Below are 25076 nucleotides of genomic sequence, written 5' to 3'. Positions count from 1 at the left end.
GTGATGAGTTGGAACAAGTTAAGAAACGAAATGGAATAATAGAGCAGTTGGTTATTGGGGAATTAAAGAAACGTGAAGATGTATTAGATCAGTTGCGAGCTGATATGGTTAAAATTAAGAAACAGATAGATATACACTCCATGAAGATCGAGAATTTGGAACATAAGATTGATTCACGGTATATGCATTTAGACTACAGACTAAGAGAAGCGAATGTTTAGTGAAAAGAGTTATGAAATTGAAATTGATTCGTTAGTTTTGTTATGTTGAGTTTATCTGTGATACTATTGTTATTGGAATTGGAATTAGCTGCAGTAGGATTACCTATACTTGGATTATGTTGATGGAATCTCCAGTTGGTGACTAGAAGGTAAAGGCTATTTATACAAAGGGGGAGAATGTTGGTAGGTATGGAATGAGGCCACGGGCTGATAACGTTTTGAGATAATGACACATACTCATATTAGTAGGTTGCTAGGGAATAGGGTCTATACTGTGTAAACAGTTAGTTTATGTAATGAAAATATATTAAAAATGGATTGATGTGAATCCTAGTATGTTCCCTTACTATGTGGATATGTAGGTAATGGATACATTTGTTTACTATTTGAAAATACTATTAATACGGTATAGTGAAATGCAAGTATGATGTGGATGTAATACGGTAATAAATGGATTTAGTGAATTGGAATCAATAGTCTTTATAGTTGAGTATAAATATCAGTCTGTCCAACAGTATTAGCTTACAGACATTTGGAAGTGATTTAGGCAAATATATCTATGTAAAATATAAAGGTGTAGATTAAGTTTAAGATAACCTAACCTAACCTTGGTTTTCAACACATCCCTTCCCCACTGCTACTAGACCTATAACTTTCCTTCCCTAAAAGAGGGTGTAGCCCTCTGATGGGTTGCTAGCCGAAGGCTAGCCTTTAAAAAAAGAGGTTGGTGTTGAATTGACACACAAGTAACACGCTAAAGTGATAGTCATTTTGTGTTGTTTTAACACCTCATTTTTTTTGCTGTGTAATGAATACTCCGCGTGAGTGCCAATGCAGGCAGGCAAAGAGAAAGGCGATGCCGCTGAGACACAGAATATAATATTAGTATGATTGAGACATCTCTCGCTTGTAGATGGTATAGCTTATATAAGAGGTTTCTCATATTCTTATTTATTTTCTATTTTGCATGTAGTTTATGAAAGTTGCATTTTTCAGTTTAAAGTTTCTGAATACCACAGAATCTAGGTGTTCACTACATGACTTCCTCAAAATATTATATCTAAAACAGCATTAGTAATGTGAGAGGGAATCTATGATAATTTTCAGGCAGACAGAATATTTTTTATTTTGTTTTAGAGTTGTTCAATAAATATAATATAAATTATAATAGAAGATAAAAATACATTTCATAGTTATATGAATTATAACCTAATAAATTGTATATTAATAAACTACTGTACTTACATCAATAAACACAATGAATGTGCAAAATTGTTTAACTATTTTCTTCTTCCAAGAGGTTGGCACACTCCAGGTTGAGAACTGGTGCTTGCTCTAACAAATTGTACGCATACGTTTATGTATATCAAACCATATTAAGTAAGATTACAATGCTTATTAGTATACAAGTGTTGAATATTGTATATGTGGTGTTAATTAATATACCGGCAGACCTTAAAAAATGATTTCTTACATTTAAAATAAGAGAAAAAGTTCATATGGATCTGTGGTGAAAAGTGTGTATTTTCAGAGCTACATATAGGTTGACCAAACTCGTAAAGAAACTAAACTTCACGCACTATTTTGAAATCAGGAAATCATGGAGTGGTGGTCTATATCAGCGTAAAGGAAATCATACATAATCCAAAATTGCATATTTCATCAATGTTCAATGGGTATGCAAGGAGATTCCCAACAGGTTATAATTCTCAGACAAGTTGTCAACAGAATTCTGATATGCTCTGACTTCAAGGTGGTTCTGATTAAGGCAAAAGGCAAGAAATGCTTTACAACAATAAATAGAATGTTTCGTTGGGACGTCCGAAGTATTAGGAAAAACATGCTCCACAGTTTCTTGTCTTCGGAATAACGTGTGTTGCAATGTGCTTTTTCACGGTATATTTCACATGTTTTCACGTATAAGCGTGAAACAAAACATCACAGCACGCGTTATTCCGAATACGAGAGACCATCTTGCTGGCGGTCCCGAACACTTCCGATTCTCTTCCGAAGCATTTCGTGTTCACTGTTGTCAAATCTTAAATTTTTCTACTTTGGAATTTCCTTTAATTCAGAGCATATCTAAGGATTCTGTTGAGAGCATGTGTGGAAATTATACCTCATAGGGATTCCTTTGCAAAATTTGCATTTTTGATGTGTGCATTTATGACTTGCTTCAAGCTGATATGAGCTGCCATTCCACGGTATCTCAAATTCGAAAATTGAAATTTACCTACTCTATGATTTTGGACAACCTTAACTCTGAAACTACCCCCCAGTTTCCCACAGATTAATAAATATGAACTCTTTCTTTTAATTTTGAGGTGTGGAATCACCTCTTACAGTTTGTCAGTAAAGTTCATTAACACCCTGTAGATAGATATTTAGATATACCAACCTTTAGATCCAGTGTTGTGTTTTGATTTTTCATCTTTTTGTTTTATAATAGCCAATGCTGTGTACGGAGTCACGAAGGAATACTGGAAAACAAATTCAAATTTGAAAGTTCTTTACTGAATGAAGCTGGGAATTAATAGCAATTTAGAAAGTGATATAAAAATAATGTCTACCCAATAACCAGTTCGATGTTACAGATAGATGAATTATAAAGATAGGCGCAACCCAAAAGTACGAGGGCTGATCAAATGAAGAATCATCATAAATGAATAAAACATAATTACCTGTACTAATCCTCCAAATGTTGATGGTATCTTTGAAAATAGTCCCCACTACATCAATGCACTTGTACCAACTTTTTTGCCAGTCATCAAAGACATGCTTGAAACCATTTTTGGTTAGATCCTTCAAAATCACCTCCGAAGCTTTCACCACTGCCCCTATAAATGCGAAATGTCGTCCCCGGACGTGTTTCTTCGAAGTTAGAAACAGAAAGAAATCACAAGGGGCTAAATCAGGGCTATATGGAGGATGGTGTACTCGTGGAACGTTGCTTTTTGCAAGATAGTCAAGAGAATTGTGTACTCTTCTTCGCGATTCACTTATATGTTGCCTTATGCGAAACAAACTACGTGTGCTTGAACTGCTGAAAAGATGACATTCCTGCCGTCATGACCTTCAAACTTGCTCGATCTATTCATCACTTCTCCCACTACAGAGATATGTTTCGTTTTCTGTACCTCTCTGTTCTATTCACCACATAAACACTGATGACCAGTCTTTATTGATCAGCTTACGTACAACAAATTTCTCATTACAAAAGCATAATAAAAGCTTGGGTAAAATTTAAAACAAAATGTAAGTTCTCTAAACAAGACCCTAGAATTCGGAGCCTAAGATATTTTCCAGAACTTGCAAGTCAGATATTACAAGATGGATTCCATATTTGTCTACTTAGTTAACAACAATTTTATTGGCTCGTGTATAGCTCGCTCCTCCTAGTTCTTTGTTCTCGGAACTGGAAGAGTCACTACTACTACTACTACTACTTATATATCGAGAACAGAACCCAACCAACCCCAGCGGGGCTTCTAACCCGTTCCTACTACTACTACTATTACTACTACTACTACTATTGCTACTAACTACCACCACTACTACTGCTACAACAACAAGTACTACTACTGCTAGTACTACTATTACTATTGCTACTATCACTACTACTACTACTACTACTACTTATACTAAAGCTTCCTTACCACAAGATTTACATCTTAAATATTTATAACATGCGGTTCCGATTCATTATGAACTAATATGAATCGTTAGAATCACTATGATACGTTAAAAATCACTGGGGGGAGCGGGCTATACTCAATCCATTTTATTAACTAAAAGTCAAAGTTGCAATATTTTGTTATTTTTCTCTTTACACATATTGTAACATCAAATTATACTTGTCACACTAATTACTCTAATATTAATAAGCGAGATAGAAATGGTATCGAATTCAAATAGTTTAAAAACTATTTAAACAAGCAACTGAAATAAACGTAATATTTATGCAAATTCGTCAATGCGATGGATTTTTATTATAACGAAATATTTATCCCTGTACAACGTTACCCACAGTTCGAATTAATTAAAATCTCGTAGTATAAACCATATATAATAATTTTGCTACTTACTACGAAGATTATTACTTTCACTCCTCACGAAGATCACTACTTTCAATCACTTAAAACTCAATATAGTTTGCAATAATTATTAGTTGCTTTAAAGCAATGCAATACATGTCTATATTATACCACGTCTTGTTGAATTATATATTGATAATCATAATTATATAATCAAGTACGTGGTAACGAAATTGTTGCCTTGGTAACCGGATCACTGTCATAAGAACGAGTAAACAAACATTTCTATCTAGCGACTGAAACTAAACATTCACAAATACATGCATATAAAATAGAGGATCTGCTCATATGTATCTTCATCCTATTAAATCAATGAAGCCAAAAAACAACCGAGCATCGGCACGTCTGATTGGCTACTCTCGTCTCCGCCATCGTCTGATTGGCAACTTCCGTTTTCGTCATGATTGTTGGCTCGAAACATTGCGATCGTATTGGGCGGAGTGGGCAGAGTAGGGGTGGTGAAACTGTGACGTATGGCTTCAAGATTCTCCTGTAAGGGCAGATCCTCATTTTCTTTTCTTAGTCCCAGTTAAAATAGCACTTTGGTCCTGAATCTAAATAAAATAAATGAAGTAAATACATGTTATCGTTGTACTTGAACATATAAAATCTGTTTTGAGGGATCTCTGCATTATTCTTGCCTTTAGAGAGTTGCACATTATTCTATATTTAGCAAGTGCTATTATTGAATCTCTTATTCTGTGGGGGGGGGGGGGGAATAAAAAATAGAAAGATACTTTGCAATAAAGAAATCGAAATTAAACTACAGAAATAGAATTCTAGATGCTGCTTTTAAGAGGTTGATATTGCTGAGTTTTTGATTCATAAACTATTAGTGATCGCTACGTTTTACACACATCATCTTTTTATTGCTGATATTACATTTCAGAGTTTATTGCACGAGATTTTACAAGGTAATTTCAAAAGTCTGGATACATGCATACAAGTTGGTGAAAATCGTTATCGGATATGTTTTTGGTGTGTTTCTAGTCGCAAGCAACATAACGTATACATAGGCGGAGTTACGAATTGGTTGCTGGGAGGGGGGACAGACCTTTTATCTACTGGGGGGGCACGGTTAATACAAATGAGAATTGAAGGATCTTATAAGTGGCATTTTTGTATTTTGTCAAAAAGTTGGGGGGTAATGCCTCTATTCCCCCCATAGCTCCGCCCATAAGCGTATGTCTTTCTTCCCATTTTTTTAAAAAAGTTGTATTTATGGTGGCCGCCATGAATATCATATTCCTTCTTAAGCAGAATTCCTAATCAACAGCCTTAATGCAGGTTTAATCCCAATCCCTGCATTCATTTCACACTTGCAAGAGTGTCTACATGAAATGAAAATGAAATTTTTAAGTTTTACGCCCCACGATTATACCGGCTAGGCTAAAGGAGAGAGTGATGAAGAGAAATGAATGAAATGGTAGAATGAATAAAGTGGGAGGAAACGGGAGTACCCCCGAGGAAACCCACGCACACGGTGTTTGCCCACCACAAAGTTCACTAGGCGCGAGCTGGGATCGATCCAGTGACATGCACCAGAGGTGAACGCTCTACCACTGAGCCACCGCAGCCCTTACATTATTCGAATTGTTTACAAGTAAGACAGACAAAATATGAAATTTCATATTTTAAAGTATGCCTCGTAGGGCAAGAGGAATATGAATTTTTATATTCCGTGATATGCAGAATCGAAATAGCGTGCTTTGAATTATCATATTTTACAACAGTTTGACTAAAATTTCATATTTAGTAAAAAAAACTTCACATTAATTCATATTTTGTATGTTTCGAACTCCTAAACTAAATTTATAACTTCGTTGAACCTAGTGATCTTACATTAGCTTCAAAGGTACGTGCACTTTGCATCCCAATGTAGAAAGGATTTTTTCTCATCAGAACAGATTGGTGATAATAATTTGGCTTAAGATGCAGGTTTCAGCAATCATTGTTTCTGATTAAAGTCCAATCCACCACTTATATTTCCATTTTTCTTCCTAAAATTATCATTACATAAACTCAGTTAAGCGGGTCCGATGAGTAGTGATTTAGTGCGGTGTTTTTGGATTGTTCATTTTGAATTTGTAGATGAAAGAAGATTGTAAGATGCTGAAAGCTAAAGCTGAACTTCGTGGCTGGATGTCTGAATCCAAGTGCTTTACAACAGAAGAAAAGTTGTCTTATGCATATATTACACTAGCAGCGTTCACCCCGCTTCGCTGGGGTCACCCCGGAACGCAATAAACTTTGTTACTTAGATAATTTTTACTTTTTCGCTTTCAAGTGATATGATAAAAACCATAGAAGATTGGAGTAAATGTTAACATTATATCGCCTGTCATTTATGTTAACCCGCCGAGTGACACGGTCATGTGGGTTGCATATAAATACGGTTAGATTTAGCTATGATGAGCTAACAAAGGATTTGTACGTTATGGACACTTGAATGGTCAATTATCTCAAGACACTGGTAATTGAAAATTAAAGTGATATGATAAAAACCATCTAGGGTCCAAATCTTAATAACCCCCCAAAAATGAAAGAAATTGGTTCAGCCGTATTAGCGTGATGAGCTAACAAAGGATTTGTACGTTCTCTTTTATATATATAGATTTAAAAAAGTATGATTCTCATCTATATTAGGCTTGAAGTATTGATATAGTTACTTTTGTATTCCAGATTTGGTTTTAGTTGCATTTTTGAATGTAATTACTAGAAATAAACATTCAATTGTCACTAAGTTAATTTCAGTGTTTTATTTCATCTCAGAGGCGCCCAGATACTGTAATATGTTTTTAAGAAGTCAATGTATACATACACAATATACATATAGATGAAAGGCGATTCATACACAATTACTTGATCTTTGAATGTTATGTTAACAAAATTTCATATTTTTTTATATTTTGGACTTAATTTTCATATCTTCTTACTTTTCTTCATGCTTTCTCTAAGTATAAGTCACATAATCTAAAGGCTATGTTTGTGGGGAAAACTAAGCGGCTCATTTATTCGATACATGGTTTGTATTCTGAAGTTTTTCGAGAAAGGAAAACATTGGCTTCTCTTGGAACAGTACGTAGTAAGCTATAAAACCTTTTACGTTACTTGACAAAAGCACCTGAGCTTGATTCCTTCTGCTCTATAGATGCTAAACTTGCTTATTTTTATCTCTGGTTTAACGTACAGATTAACGCTCTTAATTTCTAAATGTCATGGACCACATTATACTTTTGTCCGTGATTGTACTTTTAGTTCATTACTTTTTAAAATGACGCAAAGAATGGTGAAAGGAAACTTTGGATAGTTCAGAACTCGTTTATGATAACTTAAGAATTCTTTATCTGTAAAAACTACTTTATAAATCTGTCTTTGAATTCGTTTCCACCTTCCCAAGTTAACAGGTTGACTACCATGAGCATCATATGTGGTACTTACCTTATTTTAATGTGGGGCCATTAGCTCATGCTAGATATCACAAATTATTAACCTATTCAGGTTCTTGAGCATCATATATGATGCTAATTGTCACAAATTACTAGGCATGGGCGCGAGACGCGAGAACGCGAGAAGTCTCGTCTCGTCTCGTCTCGCAAACGAGACGAGAACGCGAGACGAGACTTATAATATCTTGCGAGACGAGAACGCGAGACGAGACCTGATATATTTTGCGAGACGAGAACGCGAGACGAGACTTCAGGAAGTCTCGCGCGAGAAGTCTCGCGAGACTTCTCGCGGTCTCGCATAGTTTACATTTGTGATATTGATATGGTATTCTTTTGCAAGTACCATCATACATATTGAAGAGAAGATAGTAATAATGTCAGGATCGAGTTTTGTAATAAACATGGGTGTACCGACAGTAGAGCCCCAGCAAAGAGAGTGATGGCAAAAGAGCGACGACCAGGAGAGCGTTAGCCAAGAGATCGACGGGTCAAAAGGCGACGCACAAAGAAAGCGACAGCCAGGAGAGCGACGGTCCAAAAGGGCGAGGCATAGAGATCGATAAACTATGGATCAAATGCTTGAAACTTAGTCATAATTCAAAATCAGTAAAAATGGACAAAAAATTGCTATAATGAGTCTTTTGATCTTGTTAATTATCAATTTGACATCAAATAAAAAAATGGAGGACCAAATATGGAAAAAGTAAAATTGACGAACTGGACTTGGTACATTGGTGCATTTGACTTTGTTGATTACAAACTTACTAATTTGACATTAACATTTAAAAATTCAAAATGGCGGAACCATATAGCGGACTGTGTCTGAAAAAGTTTGAGATTCGAGAGGGAAAGATACTTTGCCTACTTCAATAGCTAGGACAGAGTCAATCTACCAGTCATTTATTAATTAAAATATAACTTAATGAGGTCATTTTATTTCAGTTAAACAATTGTTCTTCTCCCCCTTATTTTTCGAAAGCTTAGTCCTCAACCATATAGAGTCATTCCACCTGAAAGCGAAAAATCGAGCAAGACGGTCGATTATGTGAATGATAATAACCAGAAATATATATAAAGTTCTAAACCGTGTGGAACAAAAAGGCACAGTGGAATACTAACAATATTTTAATTCCAGCAAGAAATATGCTTCCTCCACAAGTGGTGAAAATTTCGATTTGTATTTCGACTTACTTCTGATCCGGCATGTGTTTACGTGGCTGCACTTCCTTGCTGCTTCACGCTCCTTAGCAGCTGTAAAATTCCACAAAAACATTCTTGTAAACAAAGTCCGGGTGTAAAAAGGAATGCAATCACAAACAAGGGTCGTGTTTTTCTGTTTTCACTCCTTTCAGTAGACTCAGTTCACGATTGTTTGTAATTGCTTGCAAAATTTGATTTTGTTTGTAGCGGTTTCAGACCCTGGAATGCAGACAACACAACAATCTTGATGTAGCGTTGGAGCTTCAAAACCCTGTAATGGTCACATCTGTTTTGGAGATTGATATGTATTGTTTTCTTTTCTTTCTTTCTTTCTCTCTCTCTTTCTTTCTTTCTTTCTTCTTCTTCTTCTTCTTCTTTTTTGAATTTTGGAGCAACAACAACAATATAAAGTGACAACATGAAAACAGATAATTTAGTGAGGCTCAGAAACACAAATTTGAGCGTTTTAGTCATTTCCGATCAGAAGTTAGAGGGGGCATAGCTTAGCATCCGTTCTCTATGCACTATATACTTTATACCACTAGCACTAATAGGAATTAGAAACACAAAAGATGATTTTTTATTCTATAGAAAGTACAGATGATACTTATTATTCTCTCAAAATTACATTCCCTTTGACACAACAAATTTTTCAATATTTCTTCCGAAAATATAATTTTGGTTTAATTCATCGACTTGGACTAAAAAGATCTAAATGTTTCGTAACCCAAAATGTGTATTTGCGTCACTACTATGTGGTAAAAAAAAAGGACTGTTCACATATCTATAGTGCAATTTTGAATTTATTTATTTATTTATTTATTTATTCATTTTCGATAGAGCTCCAAGAAAATGAACATAACTTAAGATTCAACTATGGCCGTATCTTCAACATGAATGGCGTGCATTACAAACCATTCCATTTTCCTTCCTATCACATATTGATAAGTGTTCAGACAAACACTCAAATCTCGAATGCGACCGCACATTTTGGCATAATTTGTCGTTTCCACATGGAATAACTCTATAGGTATTGTCTACATGTACAGCCGAATCTCCATGGAAGTTATTCCCTTCATCACCTTCGTTTGAATCGTCTAAATTTTTGTCAGCTTCCGTGTTGGAAATAATTAAAAGGTTTACAGCTTCAGATGACAAATTCTTCATTTTCTTATAAAATGATTTGCCCAAAGAAGAAATGAAAGGATCTGTTGTTGCCAAAAGCCTTCGGAACTTATCATCCATGTTTTCAATACGAAAACAGTTTCGAGAGAAATTCTGACAAGCTGACAAGAATTCAGACGGTTCAGAAGATGAATTCGATAAAAATTCGGCTGAACGTGTAGACACATATGGTTGAGGATGAAGCTTTCGCAAAAGAAGGAGAACAACAACAATTGTTTCGCTGAAAATATCTTCAGTAAATTGTCCACTGATTTCGCGTGTTTATTCTTTATATAACTCCTCCTGTACCATTAGCACGCTAAATAAACACTAAAAATAAATTGAATTCAGGCCTGGTCATACCGAAAGTGAAAATGTTTACTATTTGCCTAAACAAACAGCTAAATTTCCGTATTTTGTTTTGTTTAATCTTGTTTTTGAGGCGAGAGATAGAGACTGGGCGAGAAATAAACAAATCTGTCTCGCCTCGTGACCAGGACTGGTGATATTCAAGAAACAGTTCACATTTGTTTCGAGATAATACATTAACGACATCTCAAGATAGACTAATTTTTCCTCTTGTAGCATCTCGTGAGCATCACTAGTTAATATAAAAACTACTAATACTATAGAATTAAACTCGTTTGGACCCGACACTCGAAACTTGAGCAAATATCGAGTCGAATTGGAGATTTTTTGAACCGAGTTCTCGAGTGGATATAAAATATTTTTATTTCGAGTGAAGCCAAATTTAAAGAAAATTTGTTTGAACTTGCTCGTCCCCAACCGTCGAACAGAATGGGTCCAGAAAAGCTAAATCAATATTGTGCGTTCGTGCTGTACTTTGCAGTAAGGAACAATGCTGTCATAATTATGAACTCCCCAAAGATGTTAATGTTCTACAAAATTGATACCTTAGAAGTGCATGGTTCTCATCGAAATATTTCTTCCACACAACATCATCACCTGAAATCGTAGAGACAATCACAGACGAAGGCAAGTCAGCAGTGACGACGCCAGAGGGGGGCAAGGGGGGCGAGCGTTCCCTGGTGGCTACTCCTGCCCCCCTGATTGCCATTTAGACTGCCCTTCCCCCAGATTCCTACAATCATGAAACATTCTACATATAGTATTTTATATCAGTATCATAACCAATCTCATTGTCAAATTGTAGTCTACTTTCCATGCATTTACTATGTGGCAGATTAGTCCTCAAGCTTTCTTCTTTGAGCGTCTGGGTATGCACGCATATTTCTGTTTTCTAATTTAGCGCCTTTTCCGGTAAATTTTAGTTACAGTTCTTTCTTATGAATTTTAATTAGTGTGCCTAGCGAACAATGGTAGATTTGGTCGACTTGTTTTCTTCTCATTGGATCAACTTCGATTAGAAACAAAAGAAAGGTAAAACCAATTACATAACTTGTTTGTATTTATCCAGTTTTGAAGTTTTCAGTTTCATATTTTGTTTTATTTAAAGGTTCTATACTTCTTTTTTCTGAAACATTATTCTCGGTTTTCAATATTCGAAGGATGGGCTTATAACAGCTTAATTTGCGACTACCAGGGCTTAATTTTTTGAAGAAAAAAACTGTATTTTCCCTTCCTGCAAATAATAATAATAAATGTATGGAATTAAATCGATTATTTATTTAGCTCCCAATAAAACGTATTGTCAGAGTGTTGATCATTAGTTAGTAATTGATATGCACTAAGACTTCTCTTAATGCCGTCACTCTTTTATTCTCCTGACAGATTTTTTGGGAACCCATTGTGTCAAGAACTTGCGCATACCCAAACCATTCTGAATTATACTACCGACGCGTTCCACAGAAATGCCCATAATCTCTGACACAAGTTTTACTGAGACGGTAAAAACTGGGGAAGGGGGTTGCAGCCAGACCTCAGACTATAATAAGTATATCGTGAGTTTATTATACACTTTAAAAAGTGTATAAATAATAGCTTAAATTCTTTTTGTCAGTCAAAAACTGGGGTGGCGTAGGAACCCCGGCCCCAGGTTATATCTACCACTGGCTGCAATGCTGCAATTTTCAAGAATAATGTCTCAAATTGCATCCATGATTTCGGGAACAGTCACTGGATGTAAAGTAATCCTGAATGTAAAGCATAACTTGTTGAGAAACCGCCACGTTTGAACTAAGCTATCACTTCTTCACCACTGTAAATAATGGAGGAGAGTCCCGTAGTGTTTCACTGATTTTCTCATTAATTTACTTTGATGACTATCCTTGGTGGAACAAAAATGTTATAACAGTTGTGATCTGGATGTTCGTGAAATTCGAACACACATAATCACTTCAGAGGCCTGAGAAAGGAATAAGAATTTCATTATTAATATGAAAATTTGTTTTCATTATTAATATGAAAATTTGTTGAAAACATGTTTTTCAAAACTACAGTTTCATCTTTCTACCTAGTACGTAGGCCTACACTCCTTCTGGGTTGGGTAGGGCCGCGGTGGCTCAGTGGTAGAGTGTTCACCACTGGTGCTTGGGGTCCCGGGTTCGATCCCAGCCCCCGCCAAGTGAACTTTGTGGTGGACAAACACCGTGTGCGTGGATTTTCTCGGGGTTCTCCCGTTTCCTCTCACTTTCTTCATTCCACCATTTCATTCATTACTCATCATCACCGTCTCCTTTAGCCTAACCGGCAAAACCGTGGGACGTAAAATTCAAAGATTTCATTTTTTTTCCTTCTGGCTTGGATTACGAGATTTTCAGCAGCCCCTCGTAAATATATATATATATATAAGCATATAGTACTAGACGAATTTGTTACTTGTAGCAAACGCGAAAGTAATTCAATTTACGTTTCAAAAGTTGCATTGAAAAATATTTCATATGCAGACGTTACTTATTTGTTAGTTACAAATTTTACTTGAAATAAGTTTATCATATAGGACTAATATAAAAACAACAACGAAATACACAATGCAAAGTAAGTCAAACATAATAAATGTCATTTTTGGTGTGGAAAATAGCCGCCCCCCCGAAAATGTATCTGCCCCTCCTTTGCCCCCCTAGGAACTTACAGCTGGCGTCGTCACTGCAAGTCAGTAACTAATAGTTTATTTCTAAACTTTTGGGCTAGCATTTATTTGAACATTTACTATAAATTATGTCGACTAGTGGAAATAAAAAAAATACAATTTCCCTTTGTATTATGAAATTTGTATTGGTTTTTTTTATGTTTTACTGTTGTTTTGGTAGTTTCAAAGTATCTAGTTAACGGGGTAAGTGTTGTGACTTTTCGGCAACACGGATCGTTGCTTAGTTAGCTGTTCTGGTTTCTTGAAATGGTTTGGTCAGGTTGTCACAATTACTGATTTCATGATAGGTTTAAGTTAACAAGGTTAATCAAAATCTAGTTACTTTAGGAGATTTCCTCATGACAAAAGATTCAAGAAATAAAGATTGCGTTAGTTTTTCTTTGTCACTACTTTCCCAAAATGCAATAAAATAGATTCTTCCATTATCTACACTGTTTTCTTTATTTTCTCTTTGGGGTCGTGATCCAAGATCTTTGGTTATAAAGTTCTTGAGGAGGGGGAGGCAAATAGGGGGAAAAACGACACGTTTTGTCCTTTGTATCCACCCTCCTCCTGATGATGAGACAACATCTTGACAAATCATAAAAGCAGGATAGCAAACACCAGTACAATACATCTTTTTAAAACTTTTTATTGAGGACATATTTGGAAGCTGTCTTTTCGGAAAATTTTGTAGACGGAAACAATGAACTTAGGTAACATTGCATATTCGCGGCTGCGGTTTCTGTCTTCTGTTATTGCACCCTCGGTAAAGATATCCTAGTTCAAAAATATACGGCTCGCTTTGATTTTTCCTTCAGTGCAGAAATTCCAGGCGTCGGTAAGAGGATACCATATCTTCTCTCTCTCTCTCTCTGTTTCTGTTTGTCTCTGACACTCTGACTTTCTTCTTCCTATTTTCGATGCATTATATATATATATATATATATATATATATATATATATATATATATATATATATGAGGGAAAAAGACACGTGTTTAGTTCCAATGTGATGTAAAGCCTCTGGGTTTAGAAGAGATTTGTTCCCCCTGCCCACCAAATTGTTTTCTTACGGTAACTTGTTTTATGAAGGCAGAAAAAGGACCTATTGGCTTGTTTAAAAAGGAAAATTTTTTAGTCAAAATAAAGCAGTTGTTTCTTTCCGTAAACATAAATTTAGGATAAATGGATTTATGGCTGCAAGACGGATCCTCTCACCAAAACCAGAACTGATATCTGCTTAGCTTTTATTCGTCAGAAAAGGAGGGGGAGAAAAATGCTGTCGGTACTCCACTACTTTTTTATGGTTTTGTTTGATTTTGAGGAAAAAACTAGTGTTTCAGATTGCAAACAGTTTGAAATATTATTTCAGATGAGCTTGGTTCGTTGCGTGAATTTCATTCCATTCCTCAGTTTGCGAAATACGGTTTGTATTGAGATGAAAGTGCATTTAAGTTGTGAAATATATATTACTAACGGTGCATGTTTACTATAAATACGGCTATTTTAGTTACCGTTCTTACCAAGTTATTTGAAAGCTTTTATCTTGCAAGTAAAATTACTCAAATGTAACATGCCGATTTCATTCATACTTTACATAGACAGAGACTACAGAAAACTGGCATTTTTTAATACCGAGAATGTGGGGTGTAAAATCAAGCATTGTGAATCGGAATGAGTGGATAAACATTGTGTAACAATGCAACTATGAAACAAAACTATGTAAACTTTGAGTATACTTTATTTTAAAAGGGTCGAATGAAGACTACATTATTCCAGTATTGATTTGCGAGACCGCGAGACCAACGCGAGAAGTCTCGCGCGAGACTGCGAGACGAGACTTCCAAAATTTTGCGAGACGCGAGACGAGAACTTAGGTCTGCGAGACGAGACGAGATGCGAGACGAGAACAGCTTTTGATTTTGCGAGACGAGACGAGACTTGTTTCAGTTCTCGTCTCGTTTGGTCTCGCGCCCATGCCTACAAATTACTGTGAGAGCATGAGCATGACATATGGTGCTCGGATTCCATTGGTACATTTTCGGGAGAAGCAAAATATCGCGACAAAAATGTGACATGACTATCCATAATTGAGCCACAGGTCACGAGTTCAATAACTTTATAACCTCAGTATTTCTCGAGAAGCAAAACGACCTGGCATATCTTAGTCGTGGTATTGGGACGTTAGACTATAATAAGAGAACTCCGTATCCAACTTTGGATCCAATTTGAACATTAAAGTTATAGTTACGAATACTGATGTGTGTCGTCTACCGGACTTCTATTCTACGACCATCTGTAATTCTATCTATAACGTAAAGATAAGTTATGTACTAACATCATATTTGTCAATACTTAGCAATGATACGGTACTCCGACCATTTTCACAGACACGAATAAAGGTAACTTCATGTATTAAAATCAATCTCTGAAATTCAATTCTTTCCATTTCACTCGAAACAGAAAGTTCATGAATATTGGTGTACGAATTATTGATGTCTAGGTTTCTAAGAGAAAGCTGGTTATTGTTACGACTACGATACCTGTTGCATATGTCCCTAAACCATCTTCATCATAGGTAACTTATAGCATAACCGCATTAATATAAATTGCACTGCTTATAGAATACTTATCTTTTCAACTCTTCGAAGTGATTTTGATTCAGTCGAAAGGAACGTGTTTCTGTACAGGATTACAAAGATTTGCATTAGATAGGTGTCTTATAACATGTTTTCTGGGACTTGTTTCTCATAATTATTAGTCTGCTACTTATGGTAACGAAGAATAATTTACTGTCAAACATTCGTTTTAAAATATCTTGATATTTCTGACTACTTATCGTTCAGCGAATTCTTGGAAATAAGGGAAACTATGTATTGTATATACAATGTTTTAGTGACACATGACCAGAAAGCACTTAGATCGGTGATTCACCAGATCTAGTGACCTGGACAGACTTAGAATGCTGCGGAGGCATCTAAACATCGTCATTGTCTTGAATTTCTGACATAATTTTTTTTATCCTGACATATTTTTGCATATCTAATTACATATAAACACATTTCAGATTCTTGTAAACACAAAGATAATGTTTTAATTGGCCATACAAATAAATATTTGAATTATATCTTATGTTTAAGTCATATTTAAGTTCAAAGTGTAATAAAAACATATTTTGTTTGTCAAATTTTAGGCGAGTTTCACTTGTTGCTCAGAAAAATAAGTTGTCTTTGTTGTGAACAAATTATTTATTTGCAACTTCCTTCTTTAGAAACATTTGACTTGTAACTGGATTTTAAAGAATGTTTTATAGTAAGAGTTGTAATTCTTCTTGGTCTGCCATAGTATCAACCACTTTGAACGAAAAAATCGCCTACTCAGTCTTTCGCTCTGTCTCTATCTGTATCTCCTCCCCTGCAGTAAGACCTGAAGTCCAAACAGTTTGCTGAAAATAGATGCAGAATTTATCCATCCACATTCGAAAAAGACTTTCAATACACGGGATTGAAAGCAGTACCGTGAAAACATTGGTGACCCACATTAAGTAGAATCGGAGATGACCTCGGGAGAATTTATCCATGAGCCACACCTTGAAATCATCTCTGGTACTCATGATAAGACTCGTCACTTTTCTGTGTTTCAAGTATGAGAGGTATTTGGCATTTGATAAGAGGAAGTTTTGTCAGAGAATCTGGCATCACTGAGTCTAGTTCCAAGATGTCTAAAGTCAAGTACTCTAGTTGTGTGAAGTTGCGCTGTTTTAGGTTATATTTTGCCGTTTTTTATGGAGATAAGTGGATACGTATTTTCGCACTTTTTAGTTCATAGAATTTTGAGCCGAAGTGTGACAAGTATTAATCTTGTCCGACAAGTATTAATTTTGTCTTAATATATCAAAAATGTTCTTTCTCTTTAGTTATGTGTATGTGTGTTACACTGAAAGTATTACACTGAAAGATAATTGAAAGAGAAGATACTGAAACTACAAAGTGTAAACAGGCTAAAATCACAGAAAGAAAAATTTTGTTTATTTTTCTTTTATGACGAATCGTGAAATTTTAATCGAGCCACCCTGTAAAGCTTGACATGTAGAATATGAGATATGCAAACAGTGTTTGCTGTGAGTGAATGTAAACAGTATTTTGTCAACCATTTTTATATAGTTAAAGGAACTGCCGTATTGTGTTTCAGAATCGGAAGATGAATAAACCAGAAATTTTATTTGAAATATACAAGACATAGTACCTCGATTAAAAATATCACACAGGGAATTGAACACATGAAATATTGAAGCTCATGTACTGGACGTGATTATAAAAGTATGCCGTAATGCTATAAAGTTGATACATCAATTACGTCCGGGTTATTGGGTCACCGGATCTAAGAAAAGAGATCCGAACTTGGACAAAAACATGACCAAGAGGATCCATTTGACATGGTTACTCTTTTCCTCAGTGGTAGATACGACTTCACATAACTCTTTGGAAAAATATTGCTGTACTTATATCTTTTATTTTTAAAAATATATCATTCTTATACTTACATCCATAGATAAGTGTATAATTACTGCCTTGAGTTGTTTTAATTCCTCATCAGTTTTGGGTGATTTTACCTCTTCATCTAAAAGTTGTCTAATAGTGAGGAACGCCCAAATTTTTTCCAAGAATGTATACTCTCCTTCTCGCTTGGGCTGAAGCCGCCTTTCTACAAAAGCAGGTGGCTTAATGTTGGCTTCAAAGGTATCATTGCACATTATTCCCTTCACTTTTCCTTTTAAATTTTGACGTCGACTTTTCTTGAATTTCCCAGCTATCACTAGTTCAGATCCATTATAGAGAGCATGGAAACGGTTCTTCGTTGTACATTTCACCTTCAAAGAACATGGCACAGAATTATAATAATATTTTTGTTACATTTTTTTTAAAAAAGGGCTTATTTATGAATTAATCCTTTCTTTCTTTCTTTCTTTCATAAGCAACATACTATGTTTAAACGATTAAAACATATGTAATGTAATGATAATGGCTGAAACCAACTGAAATGATGAAGAATACAAACGTTGTTTCTGATCTATGATTACGAAAGTGAACAAGTCTTATGAAATATCATGCCACTACTAATGGCGACTTTTTGGTAATGGTCGTGAGTTCAAGCCATTGTTATGCAGCGGAGTTTGTACTGGTGCAAGTTGGTGCTAAGTACAGTAATGTCGAGCTTAGTCCACTTCCCAATAGCAGGTTTTCCAGAGTTCGAGAGGTCATCTGCATCTAAGAACCTTTTTCAGCAGCGCAGATGTGACTTAACAAAGATGGCACTGTGCACAATGACACGCACTTCCGTTGATGCATCAAAATTTGGTGGATGAAATGTATGGTTTGATGCTTTATTCTGATGGAGCCATTTTGTATGAGAGTCTACGCCATACTTCTGTGCGAAACTGCGGGATCAAGACAGTTGTAAAGTAATAGGCCGTATTGACTTTAGCATTATAACTACGCAGTGCAATATACATATACAAAAATATATAATAACTAACTGTTTCTTTTATTCCTTCTAAGGACTAGCCATCAATATGTAATATATATAAGATTTAAGATAAACCTATCTTAAGTTAACTAAATTAGTTCTCGTTCCCTTTTGTTCCTTTTTCTTGCTAAAAGAAAGAAAGAGAAGAAAGGATAATACAATAGTATGTCCTACCAGTGTACTCCAAATAATATATTGCACGGATAAAGAAGAGAACCTTAAACGATTCCAAAGTATTTGACTCTGTAAATACATGAAAGCAACAATAACTCTTTATTTACTAAGAATGCATGAATAAACTTCTAGCGGCTGAGTCTAGGGAATTCTTACCAACTAGCAGGTCCAAAGTTTATATCTTAAGTCAAATATACTCAGGAATTATTCTTAAATTAATTCTTTATTCAAAATTAAGAAACTTGTCTAATGTGAAACCAACGCTGTTACCTTATACATCAAGAGATTTCATGAGGGGAATTTGAAGGCGAGAGCTGTTATTGAATATCTCAACAAGAAAGGTTTAAAACCGCAGAAGATCCACGTAGACATGGTTGCTACTTCAGGTGAGAGTACCTCTTCATATGCCACAGTGAAGAAATGAACAGCCAAATTTAAGAGGAGAAGAAAAACCTCCATTGAAGATGACAGTCGATCAGGAAGGCCTGTTTGAGCACTGACTTAGGAGAACATTGACAAAGTACATGAAATCATTGTGAATGGCCGGCGAATAACCATCAGGCAGACAGCTAAGATAATAGACTTACCTACGGTAAGCGTTGGCCAAATTATCAGCCAACATTTGGAAATAACCAAGGTTTCCGCGAGATGGGTGCCCAAACGTTTGATACAGTTCACCAGACGCAACATTTCAAGCGACAATCTTCATCTCTTCCCTACAAATCCAGATCTCTTTCGCACTCGATTCATAACAATACATGAGACCTAAGTCCATCATTACCAATTAGAGTCCAAACAAAGTTCCAAGTAGTAGAAACATCCTCACCTTCCCTCCGGAGAAGGCCAAGTGCTCTCAGCTGGAAAAGTGATGGTTACTGTTTTCTGGGATTAGAAAGAGATAGTGATGGTGGATTATCTTCCAAAGAAGTGAACAGAGACTGGGGAGACTATACAGGTCTTTCACGACAGCTGCGTGATAATATTCGGCAAAGGCATCATGGAAAACTGACATCAGGTGTGCTTTTCCATCAAGACAATGCCAATAGCGACAAGTCAGTCATCGCAATGGCAACAATTCACGATTGCGGCTACGGATTGAACCTCTACCCATTTTTTTCGCCTCATTCAGCACCTTCACATTTCCATATCTTTCCAAAGCTCAAAAAGAATTTTGAAGGTACTCATTTTGACACTGATGACGACGTCATGCATGCCGTAGACGAAAGTTTACACGCTTTCGACAAATCATTTTTTATCTGATGCATTAACATACTTGAATATCGATGGTCAAAATGTGTTGACTTGACAGAGAACTACGTTGAAAAGTAACACCATGCAGAAAACTCTGCTGCTCTGTTCATAGGTAGACTTGAAACTTTTGTAACAACCCACTTGTTATCGGCTTTATCATTAAAGTTTCATTGAAATGCGAAACTCAATGGAAGTGAGGAAAGGCGGTTCAAATACTTATCATGATCCTATTTTTCTCGAGAGAAGAACGGGAATTTAAGCTACTAAATGCATAAAAATGAAAACAAACATTTAAACACAAAATAATATGTTTTGAGTACAAACAGTTCCTTTTTGCAAAATACAACTGTTCTAGCAAAGCAAACTATATGTTACATAAATAGTAGATAGTATTCTATGGATGTGCACTAATAAACCCAGGTTCATTCACACTCAAAATTTCTTAGTAAAATTAACTTAACCTTATTCTAGCTACACTGATAATATTAGTTGTGTGATTTTTCAATTTACCCTTGTACCGAAACGACCAAAATCAATGTTTTATTTTCTCAAATGTCAAAAAAGTTACAGTATTTTTCATTCGCATTACATGCTATTCATAAAATTATATATATGAATCGGTGAGTGGAAAAACAATACTAGTCCAAAATTAGCCATTTGGAGATAACTGCAAAAAGTAACACTAAAAACGTAGAACTATACGTTGCAATGAAGACAGTACAATTTGCAAGCCCTCAAACGTTACAGCTATAATAGCAGCTAGCCATGGAGCTGAATGAGTGGAAAAGCAGTATCTGTCCTGGACTAGTACTGCTGTACCTCTCACGTATAATCCGGCTTTCAGATGGCGCTAGGAGTGTATCTTCTTCAGGAATATGCAGACGTGATCACTGCTAGGAAATAAACCAAACCTTTTACAGTGAAAACACGCATGAAGATATAGTAAACTTTAAGGATTAGTGGCCTACTATTTACAAGAAAAGAACTAAATCAATGAACAAAGATGATAAATGCTATGCCAGGTTGGTTTTAACACTAGAACATTCATGATAGTCAAGAACAATGCCAACCAAACTTTACCGGTAAACCAAGCCTACGCAGAACATGTTGCAATAAACGACAAGAAACTTCAAGACATCGCCAAGTTGATGAAGTATGTGTCTAACGAAGCATTACCATTCTACAATGGAATATCTACTTGGCAAACTACAAAGGAAGATGAAGACCTCTAATTTTATAAGATTTTGTTTATTGAATGTTTCACATTTTTCAAGTGTTTGAGAGCCCCGAAATTGATTTGTTTACTCAGTAACGTTTCTTTGCTTTGTTTAATATCAAGCATGTATAATTTATTCTCATACAATATTGTATCTATGTCGTAGTTGTATTATTAACAGTGAAAATTTCATTAAGTGAAATTGAGTGGAATAACAGTACATGTCCAGCAATAATTAATATTTTATTTAAAAAGTTTGGCACATGTTAAAAAACAATTAGGTAAATACAGTTTTAAAAAGTTTCCAATATGATTATATATATGAGTTTTGCAAACAAAAGTTGTTTTTGCAAATATCTCAAAATGCGTTTTTTAGACTCGTACTGTTTTAGCAGTTACCAATTCATATATATATATATCCAAGGGCGGAACCAAGGGGGGGCTCTAGGGGCTATAGCTTCCCCCTTGACGCCTTGACGCTCAGGTATACACTGGATAAAATGGGCTTCAATTCTGATTTACACTGGATGAAGCGGCAAACTATGGTTCAGCCCCTCCCTTGATCATATCCTGGATCCGCCACTATATATATATATATATATATATATATATATATATATATATATATATATATACAGTAGGACGTCGATAATCCGAACGTCAAAAATCCGAACACGGTCCCTAGAAGCTTTTTACATTTTGTCTTAACGCTACCGATAAGCAAACAATAGTGTCTCCGTCGACGTTGTGTAAAGTCAGTGTTTTTACAAAAGTTCATTCATATGTAATTGTTTGTCATACATGTTTTTATTTTTGATTAGGCCTATAAGGTTTAAGTGTGACTTACAAGATCAGTAATTTAGTGTACGACCAGGTTCTTCAGAAACATTAAATGTAAGTAGCCTTACGTACGGTATTATAATTACTGTATAAACTGAATAAACACTGTATGGATAGAATAGCATACCGGACATGCATATCTAAGCTTAAATGGCATTTTCTTGGTCATTTTCGAAAATCCGAACTACCCGTGGTCCCAATTTTCGACTTCCTACTGTTTATAGATTCGTATATGAGTAACGGTACTTACATTATTACACCTACCTCATCTTTCGCATATAGAACTTCTACCTCCGTGAGAACAGGAAAATATATTTGTCTGATTATTTTCTCTATTTGATACTTAATATCAATTTCTTCATACAGTCTGTATACAAAGCCATTGTTACTTAAACTAAGGTTCCTCAAGAAGCTGTAATTAGCCTCCAACCCAAAAGCCAGACTGAAGATACAAGCTTTCGTTTTGTTATTTGCTTTCTCAACAGCTGATATAATTTCTTCTGGACTAGATTCGTGTGGCGAGAATTTGCTTTTTGATGTGATGATGATAATGAAGGTTTCTGGTCGAAACGTCACCATTCCTTGTTCAAGAAAATATTTCACTGCTTGCCGATTCAGTTCTAAACCTTCCTGTAAGGCTTCGTAAAGATTGTCGTCTACAATCAGAAGTAAAAAATATATAAGTTCACTTTGTCTCTTGTTCACATGTAAATATTATGTATTCGTGAAATTCATATCAATATTAAAAACAAAAAGGTATAGAGAACATCTCTGTAGATTCTATGCTCTTGATATCTTTGACAATAAAAAAAAATAACTTTATATCCGTCTAGCCAAAGATGTTATAAAATAGAGGATCTGCCCATATGTGTATCTTCATCCTATGAAATCAATGAAGCAAAAAAAAACATCGGCACGTTGGATTGGTTACTCTCGATTCCGCCATCGTCTGATTGGCTGCTTTTGTTCTCGCCATGATTGTTGGCTCAAAACATTGCGATCTTATTGGGCGGAGTGGGCACAGTAGGAGTGGCGAAACTGTGATGTATGGCTTCAAGATTTTGTTGTAAGGGCAGATCCTATATTTTATAACATCCTTGCGTCTAGCACTAATAAAATACTGGAAAATATAATGGTTAGTATCCAAATGTTTACTTATGTTGTCATAATTTGAGTACATTGTCATATACCTACCCTCTTCTGGTTCAGAATACGTTCTTAGTACTAAAGCATGTGACAAACATCTTGGCATTTCAGCTAAACGAATAAAACACAAGCTCTGACGCGATGTTGCCGAGTGCTAGGGCGTGTGGCTGTGGCTAAGCAAACGAACTACAGCGTGATCAGGTGGCAGAGGATAGACGTGGATGTGTACAAAGTAAACGTGGCAATACCGCTGACCTCTCATTTGCTAGCAGCATTTAAAGGGAACTTGGAGCTCCGCCTTCAAATGCCAAGATGTTTGGCACGCTGTTTAGATCGGAACGAAGTCCACTTTTATTTTCTTTTGTTATGCAGAAAGTTGAGGTAAACATCGAATCCACAGAACTTCTCTCTAAACGATGTGTTTTATATTCATCCTGTGGAGTCCGGTTGCATGAATTCAAAACAGAAACGTACAGATATCTTTCTGAACTCAATGTTTCTCACAAATTTCGCTATAACGCAATAATAATAATAATAATAATAATAATAATAATAATAATAATAATAATAATAATAATAATAATAATAATAATAATAATAATAAAGTTTCATATTAGACTAGTACTTAGGGAGTACTACGAAACAATATTTGACGTCTGAAATTTTATTTATATTGACATAATTTGATTATCCATTTTTTTTTGGTAAATGATTGACTGATATCTCAATAGATACATTGTAACGAACCGTATTTAAGTGTAATCTTTGAACGTTACAGCTTATTTGCAATATTATTTTTCAAGCCAGTGCATAAATCAAACTTAATTCTTATAATTTTTATGACGTACATAGCTAATGCTTTACAAAATGCTGTAAACTACATATAATAACCAGCAGCGTTCTTTTCTAAAGATGTTTCTCGTTGCTCAGCAGTGCCTGTTAATTATTATTGACATTACACGCTCTGAGGACGTAACGGTAAATAATGAACTCATACTGAAATTAGAATATAGTATCTTAGAATATAAATTGTCGGCTTGTATATAGCCCCCCCCCCCACAGTTCTTTGTCACCGGAACTGGAAGAGTCACTACTACTACTACTACTACTACTACTACTACTACTACTACTACTACTTATATCGAGAACAGAACCCAACCAACCCCTGAGGGGCTTCTAACCCGTTCCTACTACTAGTACTACTACTATTATTGCTACTAACTACCACTACTACTACTACTAACGCTACTACTACTACTACTACTATTTATACTAAATCTTCCTTACCGCAAGATTTACATCTTAAATCTTTATAACGTGCGATGCCGATTCATTATGAACTAATATGAATCGTTAGAATCACTATGATTCCTTGAAAATCACTGGGGGGAGCGCGCTATACTCAGTCCAAATTGTCTACCATTTTAGACTCTTTTAGAATATAATATTTTGCAACTACTAAAAATTATTTGTTTCAATATTTCAATGTTTCAAGACAAAATATATGAAAATAGGCTTCAAATTTGGATGCTTAATGCTTAATTTTACACGAAATAATTCTAGGCTATCTTTATTAATAATCATAGTGGCATTAGTAGAAAGAAAGAAAGAAAGAGAAAAAATATTTTTCAAAACCGAAAATTTACATAATTGATTTTAGTATTTGAGAGTAAAACCCAGATCATGTACCAGGCAGAACTAGTAATAAAGTTTAAAAATAAAGTTCTTTGAGGATAATGGATT

General features: G+C 35.3%; 1 protein-coding gene across 1 annotated transcript in view; it reads right to left on the bottom strand.

Moving 5' to 3' along the window:
* Positions 1–16553: 16553 nt before the first annotated feature.
* LOC145692570 (inter-alpha-trypsin inhibitor heavy chain H4-like) overlaps positions 16554–25076 on the bottom strand; it is an 83411-nt gene continuing 74888 nt past the window's right edge. The window contains exons 9-11 of the mRNA XM_081767880.1: positions 22452–22843; positions 17724–18050; positions 16554–16625 (exon numbers count right to left, since the gene is read on the bottom strand). Coding sequence (XP_081624006.1) covers positions 16554–16625; positions 17724–18050; positions 22452–22843 — 791 coding nt within the window. The remainder of the gene's footprint in view (positions 16626–17723; positions 18051–22451; positions 22844–25076) is intronic.

Source organism: Thermobia domestica, chromosome 8 (assembly GCF_964235325.1).
Source record: "Thermobia domestica chromosome 8, izTheDome1.hap1.1, whole genome shotgun sequence".
Classification (NCBI taxonomy): Eukaryota; Metazoa; Arthropoda; class Insecta; order Zygentoma; family Lepismatidae; genus Thermobia; species Thermobia domestica.
Note: the sequence above shows the minus strand (reverse complement) of the source record. Positions and strands in the feature narration are given on the sequence as shown.